This window comes from Blennius ocellaris (genome assembly GCF_963422515.1).
Source record: "Blennius ocellaris genome assembly, chromosome: 5".
Classification (NCBI taxonomy): Eukaryota; Metazoa; Chordata; class Actinopteri; order Blenniiformes; family Blenniidae; genus Blennius; species Blennius ocellaris.
In genome coordinates this window covers 2356802-2380546 of record NC_137654.1, presented here as the reverse complement: position 1 = coordinate 2380546, position 23745 = coordinate 2356802, and the positions used below count along the sequence as shown (strand labels likewise).

Below are 23745 nucleotides of genomic sequence, written 5' to 3'. Positions count from 1 at the left end.
CCACGTTGTGCTGTGACAGGGCCTATGAAGAGGAGCCGGGGTGGGGTGGACGTGGACTTTGAGACTCCTGGTTCCATCTTGGTCAACACCAACATCAGAGCTCTCATCAATGTGCGGACCTTCGCAGCCTTCCCCGCACACTCACAACAACAACTGCTGCAGCTGCTGCCGGAGGTCGACCGACAAGTAATACACACACACACACACACACACACACACACACACACACACACACACACAATGGCCAAACTTGTTGCTCTGACTGTTCTGAAGAACGAAGAAGAGAAACCAGACTTCGTCTAGTTTGAGTGCCAATTTGTTGAAGAGTTCATGTGAACGCAGTTGTCTTTACAAAGAGTGTGGAGAGGGTCACATAGTGTTTCCTTACACGTAAGGTGTTCTCTTTAGCACCGTTTCCACTGCACAAAGTGCGGGAGCGGTACGGCAAAGCGAAGCCGGAGCTCGGCTCCGGTGCCCATTTCCACCGCAGAGAGGAGCTTAAAAAGTGGGCGGGGCTTAAGAGCTCCACAGATATGTGACGTTACAACAGTCGTCTCAGCCTGGAGGCAGATCTAGACCTTATGAACCCTCTGTTGTTGTTTACATCCTCCACTTTGCACTCGTTGTTTAGTTAACTGTTATTGTTTGCAGCTGTAACTTCCGTGTTTGTTCTGAGAGAGCCAACGCTCCGGTGACTTGCCCTACTTACCCGAGCGCCCCGGCTGGCGACACGGGAGCCTTTAGCTTTGTGCTGAAACGCAGGAGCAGCCCCTCCACTCCGGCGCTGATCGCGGGACGGACCGCGGACGCGATGCAGCCCATGGTGCGCTATGCTGCAAACAGAAAGCTCCAACGCGATGCAAAGTCCCCAGACCCACAACAACACTACAGTTGAGCAGCAAAGAAAGGAAAAGGGGGAAAAAAACCAACCAAAGCTGAGCACGCTGACAACAGAGGATTCATCCAGCTGACATATTAAAATATTGAGGGCGTGTAGTAAATCACTGACCAATCGGCTCCTCAAACTCAGACCTGTTCCGTGGTCCTGGTACCCTGACGGAGGGGGGGGGATTTGAGTATCGCGCTGGAGCTTTTAGCTGCGGACATTAAATTGGCTGCGGAAAGCGGTGGTCTCTCAAAGACAAAAGGAGGTGGGCACGGCGCAGCGCAGGTCCTACTGCCTCCACGCCCGGGGCCGTACGTGGAACTCGGCTGTCCTGTCCACGTCTCATCTACACACGGGATTGTATTTATCACAACTCGGCTGGTCCCTCCACCTTCATCTGATATCCTCCAGCAGACACTGGAACCTGTGTATTCTCCGGCGAGCTGCTCGCTGACCTCTGACCTGACCTTTGTTTGGACAATGTGACGTTTCTTCCTCAGATTGGACCTGATGGGATGGCCAGACTGAGCAGTTCAGCTCTCAACAATGAATTCTTCACTCACGCTTCACAGAGCTGGAAAGAGAGGCTGGCTGAAGGTGAGTCCAGCACCAGGGGACAGGAAGTGGTCTGGGTGGACCGAGGAGGTCCTCAGATGAATACCAGCTCATCTGAGACTGTTGGTGGAGAATTTGAATGAACACGAACGAGAAGGTCCAAATTTAGTGAGATGAACAGCAAGATGACCGTCATTGGTATATAAAGGTTATTGCAGCGGGACCCAGTTGGAATGTTGAAACTGCTGGGATTATTATTATTGTTATATTAGTTTGAGGGCCTAAATGCGCAACAAAACAGTGTTGTTGTAGTGTCGTAGTTCACTGGTGGATTAGACACAGACACCTGCTGAGAGCAGCTCTGGGAACTTCCAGCATCAAGAACTCTTCAGTGAAACTTCATCACATAAACCACACTCACACGATATACTACAAGCTTATTTTGATCAAAAGTAGTTATTTGTTGAAGCAGCAGAAACCACATTGTTCAGCCAGCTGTGTGACTAGCAGGTAGGGACCGTCTGCAAATTACAAACCGCTGCAATAGCGAAGACAAATGCCACAAAAATAACCAATGGCGTAACTGGTGTCCACTGCAGCGTCACAAAAGTCCTGCGGTCTTCACTTGACCACACTACAACACTTGATTAGACAAGGATATGTTTGTAGTATCTGTCTTGCGATTTGCAGACAGTCCCTGCACGTTTGTGTGGGCTGAGGGGGTGGAATGATTTCTGTTCATGCTGTAAATCCAAGCCTTGCCCACCGTTTAACTGTTGTAATTCCGGATATGGAGATGTATCATGCATTACGTATGCATTTTCACTTTGTGTCATTTCGTGTCTGTGTGAGGGAGGGAGTTTGTTTTTGAGCCCAATTCACATGATGAGGCTGTCTGTCGTCATCTTCATGGCTCTTGCTCTCTGGCTGGTTGGCCACCCCTGTCCTACAACGTAATTCCACTTTACCTGAACATTGGCATGGTGATAGAACTGGGATTGTTCAGCTTTGTTAAACCTTCCGCAAAAGTATGAGGGCGTGGCTCTCGCCATGGAACACGAAGTGCAATGTAAACGGCCTGAACATGGTCAGATTGGCCTCAGGCTTGATGCTTTGCACCAGAGTCCTGCCTTCCTTCCAGCCGTTTCACAACATGGCCGTCAGCCGTAGTGCCACTTGCTGGACACAGGAAGTATGGTCTACATAGCCTGTCCATGCTCAGACTGACCCCACATTTCACAGGATTCATATAATGATAGATGCACGTGCTGCTTGACGTTCTCAGTGGGAGTCAGAACCACAAGTAGCAAGAACCCGCTCAACGCTGCTTGCAGCGTTCATTGGGGTCTGAGCACTGAAGAACCCTACTGGAACCCCAGGGTTTGTTGTTATCGTCCTGTAAATTCCATTGTGTTTTTTTGAGGGCCTAAACATGCGTATCTTTTTGCGACTGGCCCAGTGAAAAATGTGATAATTTGGGGAATCGCCCGTGATTGGCAAAATGACACGACGGCGCCACCTGCGTAATCTGAAAAATGTAGCCCCAGAACTACACTTCATGGAGAGCCACGTAAATTGGCGCACACATTTATCATCCCAAGACTCACAAAAAAGTCTCTTATGCACATCCCAAAAACTCAAACCAAAAAAAGTCAGGAATTTTTAATTTTATATATTGGAGTTTTCCAATGTTGGACCAAATTTAATGTTCTAAAGCCAAATAGTCTGAGGGGATCATTCCAATGTAACTGAAAACTAGCATGGGGATAGAAAAGGGATTGGTGAACAAACCTTTCTTAAGTCATTGCAAAATATCTGAGGGTGTGGCCAACGTTTGTTTTGCCACTAAAAAGGAAGTGTCGTGTAAAAGGCCCAAGTTAGGAAGTCTGCCATTTTGTTTTAAGCGTGAAAACGAGGGCCTCTCAGTGGCGAAGTCTGAGAGACCGTGAATTTGACCAGTATATACAACTGGCCTTCCTGATAAACGTATCAAGAGGTTGCTCAAAACTCAAAGGGCGTGGCCATCGCGCTCTAATGCAATTCTCATGGTTCTCCATGGAACAGGAATTATGTCAAGTATGTAACTTCTCTACATGCTGTATTCTGCCTGAAACTTCACGGATCATCACAGTGCTGCCCTGAACACGTCCATATGTGAATGTCCATCCACAGTCCTGGCACTGCCTTGTGGTAGCAGGACTTTCATGTATTATTGTTAGTCCGTTGCCCATATTAGGCTCAGATGTAATGACAGACCTTACCACATCCACATGGAAATACATGTTTATATATCTCGGCTGCACATGGTCCCATCGAGCCTAAACTTCATCTGCTGGACACCACAGCCAGTCGGATGACATCCACACATGAATTTAGATCTAACACTTAGTGACGGCGGCACAAGTCAGTGACGTCTGCTGTGGCGGTAAAAGAACTACAAGTTTCTGAAAATGGACGATAAAAAGTACTTTTGGGTTTTAGATGATTTCAAGTTGTTCCAGCAGATTATTCTTTGGTCATTTACATAATCTGCTCCTTTTTCACTCATCCTGAGTTTCTCTGAACGCTCTGATGAGCCGGCCCTTTAAATGTTGTCGCTGCAAGGAATTGTGGGGCAGCAGGAGCTGATCTCCTTTGGTAAAGGAAGCATCAGTGTTTCCTAGGCTAAAGGAAGCATCAGTGTGTCCTAGGCTAAAGGAGGCATCAGTGTTTCCTAGGCTAAAGGAGGCTCTAAAGGAAGCATCAGTGTTTCCTCGGCTAAAGGAGGCATCAGTGTTTCCTAGGCTAAAGGAAGCATCAGTGTTTTCTAGGCTAAAGGAGGCTCTAAAGGAAGCATCAGTGTTTCCTAGGCTAAAGGAAGCATCAGTGTGTCCTAGGCTAAAGGAGGCATCAGTGTTTCCTAGGCTAAAGGAGGCTCTAAAGGAAGCATCAGTGTTTCCTCGGCTAAAGGAGGCATCAGTGTTTCCTAGGCTAAAGGAAGCATCAGTGTTTTCTAGGCTAAAGGAGGCTCTAAAGGAAGCATCAGTGTTTCCTAGGCTAAAGGAAGCATCAGTGTTTCCTAGGCTAAAGGAAGCATGAGTGTTTCCTAGGCTAAAGGAGGCTCTAAAGGAAGCATCAGTGTTTCCTAGGCTAAAGGAAGCATCAGTGTTTCCTAGGCTAAAGGAAGCATCAGTGTTTCCTAGGCTAAAGGAAGCATCAGTGTTTCCTAGGCTAAAGGAGGCATCAGTGTTTCCTAGGCTAAAAGAGGCTCTACAGGAAGCATCAGTGTTTCCTAGGCTAAAGGAAGCATCAGTGTTTCCTAGGCCAAAGGAGGCATCAGTGTTTCCTAGGCTAAAGGAGGCATCAGTGTTTCTTAGGCCAAAGGAGGCATCAGTGTTTCCTAGGCCAAAGGAGGCATCAGTGTTTCCTAGGCCAAAGGAGGCATCAGTGTTTCCTAGGCTAAAGGAGGCATCAGTGTTTCCTAGGCTAAAGGAGGCATCAGTGTTTCCTAGGCCAAAGGAGGCATCAGTGTTTCCTAGGCCAAAGGAGGCATCAGTGTTTCCTAGGCCAAAGGAGGCATCAGTGTTTCCAAGGCCAAAGGAGGCATCAGTGTTTCCTAGGCTAAAGGAGGCATCAGTGTTTCTTAGGCTAAAGGAGGCATCAGTGTTTCCTAGGCTAAAGGAGGCATCAGTGTTTCCTAGGCTAAAGGAAGCATCAGTGTTTCCAAGGCTAAAGGAGGCATCAGTGTTTCCTAGGCTAAAGGAAGCATCAGTGTTTCCTAGGCTAAAGGAGGCTCTAAAGGAAGCATCAGTGTTTCCTAGGCTATAGGAGGCAACAGTGTTTCCTAGGCTAAAGGAGGCATCAGTGTTTCCTAGGCCAAAGGAGACATCGGTGTTTCCTAGGCTAAAGGAGGCTCTAAAGGAAGCATCAGTGTTTCCTAGGCTAAAGGAGGCATCAGTGTTTCCTAGGCTAAAGGAGGCACCAGTGTTTCCTAGGCCAAAGGAGGCATCAGTGTTTCCTAGGCTAAAGGAGGCTCTACAGGAAGCATCAGTGTTTCCTAGGCTATAGGAAGCATCAGTGTTTCCTAGGCTAAAGGAAGCATCAGTGTTTCCTAGGCTAAAGGAGGCTCTACAGGAAGCATCAGTGTTTCCTAGGCTAAAGGAAGCATCAGTGTTTCCTAGGCTAAAGGAGGCATCAGTGTTTCCTAGGCTAAAGGAGGCATCAGTGTTTCCTAGGCTAAAGGAGGCATCAGTGTTTCCTAGGCTAAAGGAGGCTCTACAGGAAGCATCAGTGTTTCCAAGGCTAAAGGAAGCATCAGTGTTTCCTAGGCTAAAGGAGGCATCAGTGTTTCTTAGGCTAAAGGAAGCATCAGTGTTTCCTAGGCTAAAGGAGGCATCAGTGTTTCCTAGGCTAAAGGAAGCATCAGTGTTTCCTAGGCTAAAGGAAGCATCAGTGTTTCCTAGGCTAAAGGAAGCATCAGTGTTTCCTAGGCTAAAGGAGGCATCAGTGTTTCTTAGGCTAAAGGAAGCATCAGTGTTTCCTAGGCTAAAGGAGGCTCTACAGGAAGCATCAGTGTTTCCTAGGCTAAAGGAAGCATCAGTGTTTCCTAGGCTAAAGGAGGCATCAGTGTTTCCTAGGCTAAAGGAGGCATCAGTGTTTCCTAGGCTAAAGGAGGCATCAGTGTTTCCTAGGCTAAAGGAGGCTCTACAGGAAGCATCAGTGTTTCCTAGGCTAAAGGAAGCATCAGTGTTTCCTAGGCCAAAGGAGGCATCAATGTTTCCAAGGCTAAAGGAAGCATCAGTGTTTCCTAGGCTAAAGGAGGCATCAGTGTTTCTTAGGCTAAAGGAAGCATCAGTGTTTCTTAGGCTAAAGGAAGCATCAGTGTTTCCTAGGCTAAAGGAGGCATCAGTGTTTCCTAGGCTAAAGGAAGCATCAGTGTTTCCTAGGCTAAAGGAAGCATCAGTGTTTCCTAGGCTAAAGGAGGCATCAGTGTTTCTTAGGCTAAAGGAAGCATCAGTGTTTCCTAGGCTAAAGGAGGCATCAGTGTTTCTTAGGCTAAAGGAAGCATCAGTGTTTCCTAAGCTAAAGGAGGCATCAGTGTTTCCTAGGCTAAAGGAGGCATCAGTGTTTCCTAGGCTAAAGGAGGCATCAGTGTTTCCTAGGCTAAAGGAGGCATCAGTGTTTCCTAGGCTAAAGGAAGCATCAGTGTTTCCTAGGCTAAAGGAGGCATCAGTGTTTCCTAGGCTAAAGGAGGCATCAGTGTTTCTTTGGCTAAAGGAAGCATCAGTGTTTCCTAGGCTAAAGGAGGCATCAGTGTTTCCTAGGCTAAAGGAGGCATCAGTGTTTCCTAGGCTAAAGGAGGCATCAGTGTTTCCTAGGCTAAAGGACGCATCAGTGTTTCCTAGGCTAAAGGAGGCATCAGTGTTTCCTAGGCTAAAGGAGGCATCAGTGTTTCCTAGGCTAAAGGAGGCATCAGTGTTTCTTTGGCTAAAGGAAGCATCAGTGTTTCCTAGGCTAAAGGAAGCATCAGTGTTTCCTAGGCCAAAGGAGGCATCAGTGTTTCCTAGGCTAAAGGAGGCATCAGTGTTTCTTAGGCCAAAGGAGGCATCAGTGTTTCCTAGGCCAAAGGAGGCATCAGTGTTTCCTAGGCCAAAGGAGGCATCAGTGTTTCCTAGGCTAAAGGAGGCATCAGTGTTTCCTAGGCTAAAGGAGGCATCAGTGTTTCCTAGGCCAAAGGAGGCATCAGTGTTTCCTAGGCCAAAGGAGGCATCAGTGTTTCCTAGGCCAAAGGAGGCATCAGTGTTTCCAAGGCCAAAGGAGGCATCAGTGTTTCCTAGGCTAAAGGAGGCATCAGTGTTTCTTAGGCTAAAGGAGGCATCAGTGTTTCCTAGGCTAAAGGAGGCATCAGTGTTTCCTAGGCTAAAGGAAGCATCAGTGTTTCCAAGGCTAAAGGAGGCATCAGTGTTTCCTAGGCTAAAGGAAGCATCAGTGTTTCCTAGGCTAAAGGAGGCTCTAAAGGAAGCATCAGTGTTTCCTAGGCTATAGGAGGCAACAGTGTTTCCTAGGCTAAAGGAGGCATCAGTGTTTCCTAGGCCAAAGGAGACATCGGTGTTTCCTAGGCTAAAGGAGGCTCTAAAGGAAGCATCAGTGTTTCCTAGGCTAAAGGAGGCATCAGTGTTTCCTAGGCTAAAGGAGGCACCAGTGTTTCCTAGGCCAAAGGAGGCATCAGTGTTTCCTAGGCTAAAGGAGGCTCTACAGGAAGCATCAGTGTTTCCTAGGCTATAGGAAGCATCAGTGTTTCCTAGGCTAAAGGAAGCATCAGTGTTTCCTAGGCTAAAGGAGGCTCTACAGGAAGCATCAGTGTTTCCTAGGCTAAAGGAAGCATCAGTGTTTCCTAGGCTAAAGGAGGCATCAGTGTTTCCTAGGCTAAAGGAGGCATCAGTGTTTCCTAGGCTAAAGGAGGCATCAGTGTTTCCTAGGCTAAAGGAGGCTCTACAGGAAGCATCAGTGTTTCCAAGGCTAAAGGAAGCATCAGTGTTTCCTAGGCTAAAGGAGGCATCAGTGTTTCTTAGGCTAAAGGAAGCATCAGTGTTTCCTAGGCTAAAGGAGGCATCAGTGTTTCCTAGGCTAAAGGAAGCATCAGTGTTTCCTAGGCTAAAGGAAGCATCAGTGTTTCCTAGGCTAAAGGAAGCATCAGTGTTTCCTAGGCTAAAGGAGGCATCAGTGTTTCTTAGGCTAAAGGAAGCATCAGTGTTTCCTAGGCTAAAGGAGGCTCTACAGGAAGCATCAGTGTTTCCTAGGCTAAAGGAAGCATCAGTGTTTCCTAGGCTAAAGGAGGCATCAGTGTTTCCTAGGCTAAAGGAGGCATCAGTGTTTCCTAGGCTAAAGGAGGCATCAGTGTTTCCTAGGCTAAAGGAGGCTCTACAGGAAGCATCAGTGTTTCCTAGGCTAAAGGAAGCATCAGTGTTTCCTAGGCCAAAGGAGGCATCAATGTTTCCAAGGCTAAAGGAAGCATCAGTGTTTCCTAGGCTAAAGGAGGCATCAGTGTTTCTTAGGCTAAAGGAAGCATCAGTGTTTCTTAGGCTAAAGGAAGCATCAGTGTTTCCTAGGCTAAAGGAGGCATCAGTGTTTCCTAGGCTAAAGGAAGCATCAGTGTTTCCTAGGCTAAAGGAAGCATCAGTGTTTCCTAGGCTAAAGGAGGCTCTACAGGAAGCATCAGTGTTTCCTAGGCTATAGGAAGCATCAGTGTTTCCTAGGCTAAAGGAAGCATCAGTGTTTCCTAGGCTAAAGGAGGCTCTACAGGAAGCATCAGTGTTTCCTAGGCTAAAGGAAGCATCAGTGTTTCCTAGGCTAAAGGAGGCATCAGTGTTTCCTAGGCTAAAGGAGGCATCAGTGTTTCCTAGGCTAAAGGAGGCATCAGTGTTTCCTAGGCTAAAGGACGCTCTACAGGAAGCATCAGTGTTTCCAAGGCTAAAGGAAGCATCAGTGTTTCCTAGGCTAAAGGAGGCATCAGTGTTTCTTAGGCTAAAGGAAGCATCAGTGTTTCCTAGGCTAAAGGAGGCATCAGTGTTTCCTAGGCTAAAGGAAGCATCAGTGTTTCCTAGGCTAAAGGAAGCATCAGTGTTTCCTAGGCTAAAGGAAGCATCAGTGTTTCCTAGGCTAAAGGAGGCATCAGTGTTTCTTAGGCTAAAGGAAGCATCAGTGTTTCCTAGGCTAAAGGAGGCTCTACAGGAAGCATCAGTGTTTCCTAGGCTAAAGGAAGCATCAGTGTTTCCTAGGCTAAAGGAGGCATCAGTGTTTCCTAGGCTAAAGGAGGCATCAGTGTTTCCTAGGCTAAAGGAGGCATCAGTGTTTCCTAGGCTAAAGGAGGCTCTACAGGAAGCATCAGTGTTTCCTAGGCTAAAGGAAGCATCAGTGTTTCCTAGGCCAAAGGAGGCATCAATGTTTCCAAGGCTAAAGGAAGCATCAGTGTTTCCTAGGCTAAAGGAGGCATCAGTGTTTCTTAGGCTAAAGGAAGCATCAGTGTTTCTTAGGCTAAAGGAAGCATCAGTGTTTCCTAGGCTAAAGGAGGCATCAGTGTTTCCTAGGCTAAAGGAAGCATCAGTGTTTCCTAGGCTAAAGGAAGCATCAGTGTTTCCTAGGCTAAAGGAAGCATCAGTGTTTCCTAGGCTAAAGGAGGCATCAGTGTTTCTTAGGCTAAAGGAAGCATCAGTGTTTCCTAGGCTAAAGGAGGCATCAGTGTTTCTTAGGCTAAAGGAAGCATCAGTGTTTCCTAAGCTAAAGGAGGCATCAGTGTTTCCTAGGCTAAAGGAGGCATCAGTGTTTCCTAGGCTAAAGGAGGCATCAGTGTTTCCTAGGCTAAAGGAGGCATCAGTGTTTCCTAGGCTAAAGGAAGCATCAGTGTTTCCTAGGCTAAAGGAGGCATCAGTGTTTCCTAGGCTAAAGGAGGCATCAGTGTTTCTTTGGCTAAAGGAAGCATCAGTGTTTCCTAGGCTAAAGGAGGCATCAGTGTTTCCTAGGCTAAAGGAGGCATCAGTGTTTCCTAGGCTAAAGGAGGCATCAGTGTTTCCTAGGCTAAAGGACGCATCAGTGTTTCCTAGGCTAAAGGAGGCATCAGTGTTTCCTAGGCTAAAGGAGGCATCAGTGTTTCCTAGGCTAAAGGAGGCATCAGTGTTTCTTTGGCTAAAGGAAGCATCAGTGTTTCCTAGGCTAAAGGAAGCATCAGTGTTTCCTAGGCCAAAGGAGGCATCAGTGTTTCCTAGGCTAAAGGAGGCATCAGTGTTTCTTAGGCCAAAGGAGGCATCAGTGTTTCCTAGGCCAAAGGAGGCATCAGTGTTTCCTAGGCCAAAGGAGGCATCAGTGTTTCCTAGGCTAAAGGAGGCATCAGTGTTTCCTAGGCCAAAGGAGGCATCAGTGTTTCCTAGGCCAAAGGAGGCATCAGTGTTTCCTAGGCCAAAGGAGGCATCAGTGTTTCCTAGGCCAAAGGAGGCATCAGTGTTTCCAAGGCCAAAGGAGGCATCAGTGTTTCCTAGGCTAAAGGAGGCATCAGTGTTTCTTAGGCTAAAGGAGGCATCAGTGTTTCCTAGGCTAAAGGAGGCATCAGTGTTTCCTAGGCTAAAGGAAGCATCAGTGTTTCCAAGGCTAAAGGAGGCATCAGTGTTTCCTAGGCTAAAGGAAGCATCAGTGTTTCCTAGGCTAAAGGAGGCTCTAAAGGAAGCATCAGTGTTTCCTAGGCTATAGGAGGCAACAGTGTTTCCTAGGCTAAAGGAGGCATCAGTGTTTCCTAGGCCAAAGGAGACATCGGTGTTTCCTAGGCTAAAGGAGGCTCTAAAGGAAGCATCAGTGTTTCCTAGGCTAAAGGAGGCATCAGTGTTTCCTAGGCTAAAGGAGGCACCAGTGTTTCCTAGGCCAAAGGAGGCATCAGTGTTTCCTAGGCTAAAGGAGGCTCTACAGGAAGCATCAGTGTTTCCTAGGCTATAGGAAGCATCAGTGTTTCCTAGGCTAAAGGAAGCATCAGTGTTTCCTAGGCTAAAGGAGGCTCTACAGGAAGCATCAGTGTTTCCTAGGCTAAAGGAAGCATCAGTGTTTCCTAGGCTAAAGGAGGCATCAGTGTTTCCTAGGCTAAAGGAGGCATCAGTGTTTCCTAGGCTAAAGGAGGCATCAGTGTTTCCTAGGCTAAAGGAGGCTCTACAGGAAGCATCAGTGTTTCCAAGGCTAAAGGAAGCATCAGTGTTTCCTAGGCTAAAGGAGGCATCAGTGTTTCTTAGGCTAAAGGAAGCATCAGTGTTTCCTAGGCTAAAGGAGGCATCAGTGTTTCCTAGGCTAAAGGAAGCATCAGTGTTTCCTAGGCTAAAGGAAGCATCAGTGTTTCCTAGGCTAAAGGAAGCATCAGTGTTTCCTAGGCTAAAGGAGGCATCAGTGTTTCTTAGGCTAAAGGAAGCATCAGTGTTTCCTAGGCTAAAGGAGGCTCTACAGGAAGCATCAGTGTTTCCTAGGCTAAAGGAAGCATCAGTGTTTCCTAGGCTAAAGGAGGCATCAGTGTTTCCTAGGCTAAAGGAGGCATCAGTGTTTCCTAGGCTAAAGGAGGCATCAGTGTTTCCTAGGCTAAAGGAGGCTCTACAGGAAGCATCAGTGTTTCCTAGGCTAAAGGAAGCATCAGTGTTTCCTAGGCCAAAGGAGGCATCAATGTTTCCAAGGCTAAAGGAAGCATCAGTGTTTCCTAGGCTAAAGGAGGCATCAGTGTTTCTTAGGCTAAAGGAAGCATCAGTGTTTCTTAGGCTAAAGGAAGCATCAGTGTTTCCTAGGCTAAAGGAGGCATCAGTGTTTCCTAGGCTAAAGGAAGCATCAGTGTTTCCTAGGCTAAAGGAAGCATCAGTGTTTCCTAGGCTAAAGGAAGCATCAGTGTTTCCTAGGCTAAAGGAGGCATCAGTGTTTCTTAGGCTAAAGGAAGCATCAGTGTTTCCTAGGCTAAAGGAGGCATCAGTGTTTCTTAGGCTAAAGGAAGCATCAGTGTTTCCTAAGCTAAAGGAGGCATCAGTGTTTCCTAGGCTAAAGGAGGCATCAGTGTTTCCTAGGCTAAAGGAGGCATCAGTGTTTCCTAGGCTAAAGGAGGCATCAGTGTTTCCTAGGCTAAAGGAAGCATCAGTGTTTCCTAGGCTAAAGGAGGCATCAGTGTTTCCTAGGCTAAAGGAGGCATCAGTGTTTCTTTGGCTAAAGGAAGCATCAGTGTTTCCTAGGCTAAAGGAGGCATCAGTGTTTCCTAGGCTAAAGGAGGCATCAGTGTTTCCTAGGCTAAAGGAGGCATCAGTGTTTCCTAGGCTAAAGGACGCATCAGTGTTTCCTAGGCTAAAGGAGGCATCAGTGTTTCCTAGGCTAAAGGAGGCATCAGTGTTTCCTAGGCTAAAGGAGGCATCAGTGTTTCCTAGGCTAAAGGAGGCATTAGTGTTTCCTAGGCTAAAGGAAGCATCAGTGTTTCCTAGGCTAAAGGAGGCATCAGTGTTTCCTAGGCTAAAGGAGGCATCAGTGTTTCCTAGGCTAAAGGAAGCATCAGTGTTTCCTAGGCTAAAGGAGGCATCAGTGTTTCCTAGGCTAAAGGAGGCATCAGTGTTTCCTAGGCTAAAGGAGGCATCAGTGTTTCCTAGGCTAAAGGAAGCATCAGTGTTTCCTAGGCTAAAGGAAGCATCAGTGTTTCCTAGGCTAAAGGAGGCTCTACAGGAAGCAGCGAGCCTCCGTTTGTTTTGCTTGTTGAGGATCCAGACAGTCGTTATCATGGCCGCTATATAAAACACTTCCAGGTTCAGTAAATGTCGATAGTTAAGGAGACGGGACGGACATTTTGGACGGACCCCTGCGTCAGCAGACCTGAATCTAGTGATGATGTCATCACCAAGCTTGTGAAAAAGCCCCTCATTGCAATGAGGTGTGCTGCATCTGGGAGGAGCTAAAACCTGCAGGACAGGGGCTCTGGAGGACCAGGGTTAGGCCCCATGCTGTTCTCGGTTCTCTTCTTAATGTGGTGATTATCAGGACTGTCCGAACCACAGCACATCTCCATGCATTAATTTTGCTCATACTGTTAAAACCCATCTTGAAACGAGGGAAAGTCACCCATTTCATCATCGTTCAAACAGATTTTGTCTTCCAATAACTATGTCTAGTGGGACTCCACACTGCTGTTCAGATGGTAGGATATCATGATGATTAATTTACATTATGGCCAGTTTTCAAGGTCCAGAATTTGTCTTTGTAGTTCTAAAGCCTTTGTTTGGCTTTTTACTGAACAATTTTGACAAGTGAGCATCATTGTGTTCTGTAAGTGAGACAGTAGAAGCGCCTCTTAAACTAACTGTACATGTTTGACCTGGCAGGCGAGTTCACCCACGAGATGCAGGTGCGATTCCGACAGGAAATGGAGAAAGAGAAGAAGGTGGAGCCGTGGAAGGAGAAGTTCTTTGAGGAGTATCATGGACAAAAGTAAGTCAGTTTAATAGTTTAGGTCATCTTATCTATGATGATCCTGTTGAGGCTGGACGTCATTCTTTTAATACACGTTCTCTATGCCCATCATATCCTTTGATCCTTTGAACTGGAAATCCTGAGCAGTGCTTTGTGTGCAGGTCTGGCCTGACCCGGGAGGAGTCTCTGAAGCTGACTATGAGTGAGGCCAGTGAAGTGGCGTCCAGCGTGTTGGACAGTGACGTGGCCGCGGTGGCCACCGGGGCTCCCAAACGTCGCAGCGTGGGCCGGCGGATGAGAAGACGCACTCGTGCAGACCTTCGTCGCAGGGCCCGCCGGACCCTCTGTAAGCCGACCCCAGCCCTGCAGCTGGCAGAACCCCCGGAGCCCAGCGCTCCTCTGGACGTCTCGGCGGCCCCCCTGGGCTCGCCCTCGTCCGAGAACCCTCTGGTCCAAGCAGAGGTGGTTCTTCAGGGTGACTGTGCTGTGGAGCTCCCCGCTGACAATCCCCTCACCGAGCCAAAGCCCTGTCCCACTCCAGAACCAGAGGCACTGCCAGCCCCCACTCCTGCTCCCACCCCCACCCCCAGCCCCACCCGCAGTCCCACCCCCAGCCCCACCCCCACCCCCACCCCCAGCCCCAGCCCCAGCCCCGCCTCCATCAGTGCAAACGAAGAGCCTGAGGTTGCTGTCCGCCTGCTCCCAGAGGAGGTGGCGCCGGTCCTGGCCTCCACAACCTCTCCATCCTCCTCCTCCTCTTCCTCCTCTTCTGCTTCCTCACCGGCCTCTTCACCTTCCTCACCTTCTGACAGACAGGGTGCTTTCACCGCAGGCCTGGACTCTTCTTCATCTTCCTCGGCATCGTCCAGTGCCGTGGTGGCCGCAGACCCCCTGGATGACACGGCTTCTGTGGTGACCTCCGTCACCGGAGGAACGGCCACCAGCAGCCGGGAGAGCAGCCCGTCGGCCAGTCCGGCCACCACCCCCGTGCCCAGCAACCAGACCAAGGACCAGAAGAGGAGGCCGGACGAGGCAGAGGCCTTCTCTAGCTTCCCCGAAAAGAGGCCGCGGCTTGACGACCGTCAGTCCTTTCGTACCACAATTGACGGTGTCCGTTCAGAGAAGCCCCAGCCGACAACCGAAGAACCCAAGGTGCCGCCGATCCGGGTAAGATTTCCAGTCTCGGTGGTATAAAATCCATGCACATTCGACAGATTTGAACCTTTAAGATCGATTGTTATCCAGTCAAACTGTCTGTTGTTGTCTGCCACAGATTCAACTGTCCAGAATCAAACCGCCCTGGGTCAAAGGCCACCCCACCTACCAAATATGCCCCCGCATTGTGCCGCCAGGCGAGGGCTCGCGGCGGTCGGGGACAGGTGGGGCACGCACCTTGGCGGACATCAAAGCCCGTGCTCAGCAAGCCCGGGCCCAGCGCGAGGCCGCTGCTGCTTTTGCAGCCTCTGGCGAAGGGTCAGGGCCGGCCGGCGCCAGGCTGCGGCCTCCTGCTGGGCTACCGGATAGCAGCAGTGGACGACGAGCAAGAGAACACCCAGGACCTATCGAGCCCGGAGGAGGAGGAGGAGGAGGAGATGGAGGAGGAGGAGGAGGAGGAGGAGGAGGAGGAGGAGGAAGAGGAGACGGAGGAAGAAGAAGAGGAGGAGGAAGAGGAGATGGAGGAGGAGGAGGAGGAGGAGGAGGAGGAGATGATAGTGGGATGGAGGAGCAGGAATCGTCTTCGAGCTCTAATTCGTCGGGAACACAACTACAGCTTCTTAATGTAGAGCCTCCCTCCCGGGCTTCAGCATCCACTACCTCAGCCTCCATCTCCTCGGACCCCCCAGAGACCCCCAGTCCTCAGCAGGATCACACCACGGTGGAGGAGGAGAGCTCCTCCAACATGCTCTCTCCTGAACACCAACCATCAGGTAGGCAGAGCGAAGGACACCAGTCTGCTGCTCCCTCTCAGAATGTAGACCAGGAGTGTGACAAGCCTTCACTGGCCACAACCTCAATCCCTGATTCTCTTCCCAGATTTGGGGCTCAGGGTGTGGACGTTATTCAGACGCTGGTCAACACTCAGGCCAAAGAGCAGGAACAAGCAAAAGAGGCGGATCTCGGTAGTGTCATCCAGCACGGTTCTCGGCGGGTTGATGCTCAAGAGGCTTCGTCTCATTTAGCTATCAAGAAGCATCAGCCGGGCGCGTCCTCCGGCCTCCTGGACAGCTCTGGGACGGACAAAGAGGACGAGATGGGCACACACAGCGACTCAACAGAGACTGCTTCAGACTGTGAGAACGAGGTTCAGGAGGCGGAGCGGGACTGGCCCCCCCAGCTCAGCAGCCAGAGGAACCTGGTCATCTGCAGCCCTCCTCCACAGAACCAGCAGCCGGTCATCCAGGCCCACGTGACGGCTCGCCAGGGCCAGACCGTCATCCAGCCCTGCTTCCCCAACGGCTTGCCTCCAGAACACCACTCTGCCCCCGCTGTGCTGCCCCCGGGGCTGAGAGACTCTCATGTGGTGGTGAAAGTGGAGCCTGAAGACGACAGCAGAGCCTCCAGGCAGAGGTCTTCTGACGACGAGGGCCAGACCCCCTCCAGGTCCCCTGCGGGGGCCCCTAAGAGACCGGTTCACTCCGCCAGGCCCGTGTCCAGTGTGGAGGCCAACAACCCTCTGGTCACTCAGCTCCTGCAGGGCAGTTTGTCCCTGGAGAAGGTTCTGCCCCCTCACTCTGCCAACAGGCTGGAGATCAGCCGCCTGCCCCCCCCAGCAGAGAGAACCCCCGTCCCCCGCAGAAGGCCAGAGGTGTCGGTGCAGTCCCGGAGCCCGGACCTGACCACCACCAAGTTCCAGACGAGCCGGCCCGTGTCCTGCCTGATGGAGACCCCCGCCGGGTCCAAGTACCAGCCTCAGCAGACCCCCAGTGCGGTCCCCGTCATCACCTCCCTGCCCCCCTCCTCCTCCAGAAGCAAGGTGGACCAGAGCTTTCCCACCCTTGTGGAGCCCCTGGGTCCTCAGCCCCCCCAGGGAGCCACTCCGGACCGCCCTCACTCCGGCCCCCGGGCCCTGGCGACCGGCCCGGCGGGCCCCTCCCCGCCTCACGCCGACCCCTGTCCGCCCGAGGTGCCCAGCCTCAAGGTGAACTGGCGCGGTCCTCAGTCCCAGCTGTCTCCCGCTGCGGTGAAGGGCGAGGTGAGTGTCCGGGCGTCCTGCCAGGTCCAGTCGTCCTCCGCCGTCCTCAGCATCACCAAGAAGGAGGCGTCCAGCTGTGTGGACGGCTACCTGAGCGGAGGCGCCATGGAGGGACTGCTCAACATGGAGATGACTTTGGCCCGCATGGCCAAGAAAGAGCACATGAAAGGCCCGTACTCCTCCCCCTGCTCCTCCTCCTCGCCCTCGCCCTCCTCCGCCGTCTCCTCGCTGCCCTTCCAGCTGTACGGGAAGCTTCCCAAGCCGGGCGGAGGAGGCGTCAGCTACACCGCCAACGTGTCCGTCATGGACAACGGCAGCTTCTCTCGCAGCGTGGCGGACGGCGTGCTGCAGCTGCGCCCCCGCCTGGCCTCCGGCCAGACCACCCTGAGCATCCAGGCCTTCACGGACGGTACGGCCGAGGAGGTGGCGCTCAAGTGCTCGTGCCGCCTCAAAGCCATGATCATGTGCCAAGGCTGCGGTGCCTTCTGCCACGACGACTGCATCGGGCCCTCCAAACTGTGCGTGTCCTGTCTGGTGGTCAGGTGAAGCTGCTGTCAGACCCCCCCGTCGCAGTGTACAGACCCCCCCAACAGCATCATGGGCAAGATTTGCCTTGTAAAATTGAACTGTATTTTTTGTGGTTAAAGATTTTCAGATTTTTCTTTAGCTGTGATATTGTTGTTGTTGTTATTATTATTATTATTGTTATTGTTATTATTATTATCATTATCATTATCGTGAATTTGGGCATGATTGATTGTAAATTGTGCCTTTTTTGTTTCCTCACCTCAGAAACATGTACCTCATCCTCCCTCGCTCCACCTGTCATCACCTGGTGGTCATTATTGTTTCATCCCTCGTTTCTTCAACAGACAGGGACTCATTGTTGTCTCTTTGAGCAAAGAAGTATTTTTTTAACCATTAAAATGGAGAAATAACATTGTATGACTGGTTTTGCCTTTCTCTGGTTCTATGAAGCAGCTTGACGGACCGTCACTCGCCTCCTTCACATCATTTCTGGTCCCAGAGAAGAGTTGGATTGAGGCTTGGTTCAATCACCAACATTCTGAAGTGTCCTGGAGTTTCAGCTTGTGAGCAGAGGTTCAAAGGAACCGATTACATTTACTTGCTTTACTGTCATTCGTTTTTCTGTGTGCTTCTACCTTAAGTCCTTTTGAAACTCAGTACTTTTACATACAGTTTACAGTACTGTTTATATAAAAGTAGTTTACTGCACTACAATTTCAATTGTGCCGTTACTGAGTGCATATTTAATTAATAAATGAATGGGTTAAGAGAATTGTGCTCTGATTATGCTTTTGTGTCCAGCAAAGTGGATGACCTTCACCTGAAAATCATTTTATGCTGACCGTTAATGGCAGAGGCTTTTATTTTTCCGTATCTAAATAGGAACATTGTGGCAGGAGATTCAGCTCCCAGCACTTTTCACTCATGGCTGCAACGTTGCACAGTAGAACCTGTGACGCCATGCACGTCTGTACGATCCAGATATCCAGTCGTGTTCAGATATGAGTTTTGACATCTGAATGACGGTTGCCTCCCTGCTGCGCTGCGCTGCTCTGACTCCTCCACTTAAATTCACCTTCACTTTCCACCAGGGGAGTCAAACATGATTGTAGGACAACTCGTCCATGGACCACACCCTCAGTGGACAACCAAGACAATATATCTGGTGTGATATACTTCTACATATTTTGAATTCATATATGTTTCAGGTATATGTCCATATATATTTAGTATAGTATATGGCTTTGTTTCTAATATGTCGGAGGGCACTCTTGCATGATGCCCCTGAAGGCATCACTCAAAGCGGCATTGTCCCATTTCTGACATCGGGACACGACGATGTCTTTACACCGTTATAAACACACTTTGAAAGCCAATCCTTCAAACCAATAATGCAGAAAAAAGCAGGTAATGTTGCTCCTGAATGGGTCCCGCAGCTCGTTAACAAGCACCTGAAGGCATCACTCAAAGCCGTCGTCTATAAAGCGGCGTTTTAAATTTACAGCTTATTTGTTTTCAGAAATACATTTCTGGAAACCACATGCGAGCTGGTGCCCGGGGCCCCTGTGGAGTCTGTACTCTGGGCAGCCGCCAGTGTGTTTTTGTCAACTATACTGTACTTGGCGACCGTGGCTCAGGTGGTAGAGTGGTCGTCTTTCGGAGTGAGAGGTCGGAGGTTCGATCCCAGTCTACACTGGTCTATGAGTCGAAGTGTCCTTGGGCAAGACACTGAACCCTAAATTGCTCCCAGTGGTCGACTAGCGCCTTGCATGGCAGCTCTGTCCCATTGGTGTGTGAATGTGAGCGTGAATGGGTGAATGAGCTGATATGTAAAGCGCTTTGGGACTACCTCAGTGTGGTTAGAAGGCGCTATATAAATCTAGACCATTTACCATTTACTTAATAATCCTTCCAAATGTGTCAAATGCACTGCAGCGGCGCTGTGCGCCTGCAGCAGCGCTGTGCGCCTGCAGCGACCAGGAGACTCGTGGTGCAGCACAAAACTGCAAGATACCCCAGAATACTCCGGTTTGTGATGCAAGCATGAAATTTGGCACAAATACTCTTTGAGGTCCACTTCTTGTTAAAAAGGCGTCAGCCACGCAAAATTCCAAGATGGCCGCCATCTTGATTGAAAAGTTCAATTTAAAAGCCAAGTATTTGAATGAAAGATTATATTTTGCATGTATATCGAGGTTTTACTGACTAAAGTATCTAAAAGAAAGGTTTTCTGGGCGAGAGTACCTAATCAAATGATCAAAGCAAAGATGGCGTCCAAGATGGCTGCCATGAAATCTATAAATCTCAATGTCTTAACAACTGTGCTCAAGCTACCCAAGTTACCCAAGTTTGTGCTGAGCACATTCGGGGCACCTAGAAACCCTACCTGGATTACCCTGTGTCAGCGTGTCAGGGTCACCCACACTCCGGGGTTGTGTTCTGTACCACCCTGTATGTCCTGTTCTGTACCACCCTGTATGTCCTGTTCTGTACCACCCTGTATGTCCTGTTCTGTACCACCCTGTATGTCTTGTGTTCTGTACCACCCTGTATGTCCTGTTCTGTACCACCCTGTATGTCCTGTTCTGTACCACCCTGTATGTCCTGTTCTGTACCACCCTGTATGTCTTGTGTTCTGTACCACCCTGTATGTCCTGTTCTGTACCACCCTGTATGTCTTGTGTTCTGTACCACCCTGTATGTCCTGTTCTGTACCACCCTGTATGTCCTGTTCTGTACCACCCTGTATGTCTTGTTCTGTACCACCCTGTATGTCCTGTTCTGTACCACCCTGTATGTCCTGTTCTGTACCACCCTGTATGTCCTGTTCTGTACCACCCTGTATGTCCTGTTCTGTACCACCCTGTATGTCCTGTTCTGTACCACCCTGTATGTCCTGTTCTGTACCACCCTGTATGTCCTGTTCTGTACCACCCTGTATGTCTTGTGTTCTGTACCACCCTGTATGTCTTGTGTTCTGTACCACCCTGTATGTCTTTTGTTCTGTACCACCCTGTATGTCTTGTGTTCTGTACCACCCTACATGTCTTGTGTTCTGTACCACCCTGTATGTCTTGTGTTCTGTACCACCCTGTATGTCTTTTGTTCTGTACCACCCTGTATGTCTTTTATTCTGTACCACCCTGTATGTCTTGTGTTCTGTACCACCCTGTATGTCTTTTGTTCTGTACCACCCTGTATGTCTTTTATTCTGTACCACCCTGTATGTCTTTTATTCTGTACCACCCTACATGTCTTGTGTTCTGTACCACCCTGTATGTCTTGTGTTCTGTACCACCCTGTATGTCTTGTGTTCTGTACCACCCTGTATGTCTTTTGTTCTGTACCACCCTGTATGTCTTGTGTTCTGTACCACCCTGTATGTCTTGTGTGCTGTACCACCCTACATGTCTTGTGTTCTGTACCACCCTGTATGTCTTGTGTTCTGTACCACCCTGTATGTCTTGTGTTCTGTACCACCCTGTATGTCTTGTGTTCTGTACCACCCTGTATGTCTTGTGTTCTGTACCACCCTACATGTCTTGTGTTCTGTACCACCCTGTATGTCCTGTTCTGTACCACCCTGTATGTCTTGTGTTCTGTACCACCCTGTATGTCCTGTTCTGTACCACCCTGTATGTCCTGTTCTGTACCACCCTGTATGTCTTGTTCTGTACCACCCTGTATGTCCTGTTCTGTACCACCCTGTATGTCCTGTTCTGTACCACCCTGTATGTCCTGTTCTGTACCACCCTGTATGTCCTGTTCTGTACCACCCTGTATGTCCTGTTCTGTACCACCCTGTATGTCCTGTTCTGTACCACCCTGTATGTCCTGTTCTGTACCACCCTGTATGTCCTGTTCTGTACCACCCTGTATGTCTTGTGTTCTGTACCACCCTGTATGTCTTGTGTTCTGTACCACCCTGTATGTCTTTTGTTCTGTACCACCCTGTATGTCTTGTGTTCTGTACCACCCTACATGTCTTGTGTTCTGTACCACCCTGTATGTCTTGTGTTCTGTACCACCCTGCATGTCTTTTGTTCTGTACCACCCTGTATGTCTTTTATTCTGTACCACCCTGTATGTCTTGTGTTCTGTACCACCCTGTATGTCTTTTGTTCTGTACCACCCTGTATGTCTTTTATTCTGTACCACCCTGTATGTCTTGTGTTCTGTACCACCCTATATGTCTTTTGTTCTGTACCACCCTACATGTCTTGTGTTCTGTACCACCCTGTATGTCTTTTGTTCTGTACCACCCTGTATGTCTTGTGTTCTGTACCACCCTGTATGTCTTTTGTTCTGTACCACCCTGTATGTCTTGTGTGCTGTACCACCCTACATGTCTTGTGTTCTGTACCACCCTGTATGTCTTGTGTTCTGTACCACCCTGTATGTCTTGTGTTCTGTACCACCCTGTATGTCTTGTGTTCTGTACCACCCTGTATGTCTTGTGTTCTGTACCACCCTACATGTCTTGTGTTCTGTACCACCCTACATGTCTTGTGTTCTGTACCACCCTGTATATCTTTTGTTCTGTACCACCCTACATGTCTTGTGTTCTGTACCACCCTACATGTCTTGTGTTCTGTACCACCCTACATGTCTTGTGTTCTGTACCACCCTACATGTCTTGTGTTCTGTACCACCCTGTATGTCTTGTGTTCTGTACCACCCTGTATGTCTTGTGTTCTGTACCACCCTACATGTCTTGTGTTCTGTACCACCCTACATGTCTTGTGTTCTGTACCACCCTGTCTTGTGTTCTGTACCACCCTGTATGTCTTGTGTTCTGTACCACCCTGTGTGTCTTGTGTTCTGTACCACCCTACATGTCTTGTGTTCTGTACCACCCTACATGTCTTGTGTTCTGTACCACCCTGTATGTCTTTTGTTCTGTACCACCCTACATGTCTTGTGTTCTGTACCACCCTATATGTCTTTTGTTCTGTACCACCCTACATGTCTTGTGTTCTGTACCACCCTGTATGTCTTTTGTTCTGTACCACCCTACATGTCTTGTGTTCTGTACCACCCTGTATGTCTTGTGTTCTGTACCACCCTACATGTCTTGTGTTCTGTACCACCCTGTATGTCTTTTGTTCTGTACCACCCTACATGTCTTGTGTTCTGTACCACCCTATATGTCTTTTGTTCTGTACCACCCTACATGTCTTGTGTTCTGTACCACCCTGTATGTCTTTTGTTCTGTACCACCCTGTATGTCTTGTGTTCTGTACCACCCTGTATGTCTTTTGTTCTGTACCACCCTGTATGTCTTGTGTGCTGTACCACCCTGTATGTCTTGTGTTCTGTACCACCCTACATGTCTTGTGTTCTGTACCACCCTACATGTCTTGTGTTCTGTACCACCCTGTATGTCTTTTGTTCTGTACCACCCTACATGTCTTGTGTTCTGTACCACCCTACATGTCTTGTGTTCTGTACCACCCTACATGTCTTGTGTTCTGTACCACCCTGTATGTCTTTTGTTCTGTACCACCCTACATGTCTTGTGTTCTGTACCACCCTGTATGTCTTTTGTTCTGTACCACCCTACATGTCTTGTGTTCTGTACCACCCTGTATGTCTTTTGTTCTGTACCACCCAACATGTCTTGTGTTCTGTACCACCCTACATGTCTTGTGTTCTGTACCACCCTACATGTCTTGTGTTCTGTACCACCCTACATGTCTTGTGTTCTGTACCACCCTGTATGTCTTGTGTTCTGTACCACCCTGTATGTCTTGTGTTCTGTACCACCCTACATGTCTTGTGTTCTGTACCACCCTACATGTCTTGTGTTCTGTACCACCCTGTCTTGTGTTCTGTACCACCCTGTATGTCTTGTGTTCTGTACCACCCTGTATGTCTTGTGTTCTGTACCACCCTACATGTCTTGTGTTCTGTACCACCCTACATGTCTTGTGTTCTGTACCACCCTACATGTCTTGTGTTCTGTACCACCCTGTATGTCTTGTGTTCTGTACCACCCTGTATGTCTTTTGTTCTGTACCACCCTGTATGTCTTGTGTTCTGTACCACCCTGTATGTCTTTTGTTCTGTACCACCCTACATGTCTTGTGTTCTGTACCACCCTGTATGTCTTTTGTTCTGTACCACCCTACATGTCTTGTGTTCTGTACCACCCTGTATGTCTTGTGTTCTGTACCAACCTACATGTCTTGTGTTCTGTACCACCCTACATGTCTTGTGTTCTGTACCACCCTACATGTCTTGTGTTCTGTACCACCCTACATGTCTTGTGTTCTGTACCACCCTGTATGTCTTGTGTTCTGTACCACCCTGTATGTCTTTTGTTCTGTACCACCCTGTACGTCTTTTGTTCTGTACCACCCTGTATGTCTTGTGTTCTGTACCACCGTCTTGTGTTCTGTACCACCCTACATGTCTTGTGTTCTGTACCACCCTACATGTCTTGTGTTCTGTACCACCCTGTATGTCTTGTGTTCTGTACCACCCTACATGTCTTGTGTTCTGTACCACCCTACACATCTTGTGTTCTGTACCACCGTCTTGTGTTCTGTACCACCCTGTATTTCTTGTGTTCTGTACCACCCTACATGTCTTGTGTTCTGTACCACCCTACATTCTTTTGTTCTGTACCACCCTACATGTCTTTTGT

At 49.1% G+C, this 23745-nt stretch overlaps 1 protein-coding gene across 1 annotated transcript in view; it reads left to right on the top strand.

The window, feature by feature from the left end:
- Positions 1–17796, top strand: part of asxl1 (ASXL transcriptional regulator 1) — a 36022-nt gene extending 18226 nt beyond the window's left edge. The window contains exons 7-11 of the mRNA XM_080497401.1: positions 20–186; positions 1387–1483; positions 13288–13393; positions 13537–14542; positions 14649–17796. Coding sequence (XP_080353527.1) covers positions 20–186; positions 1387–1483; positions 13288–13393; positions 13537–14542; positions 14649–17114 — 3842 coding nt within the window. The 3' untranslated portion in view covers positions 17115–17796. The remainder of the gene's footprint in view (positions 1–19; positions 187–1386; positions 1484–13287; positions 13394–13536; positions 14543–14648) is intronic.
- The last annotated feature ends 5949 nt before the right edge of the window (positions 17797–23745 follow it).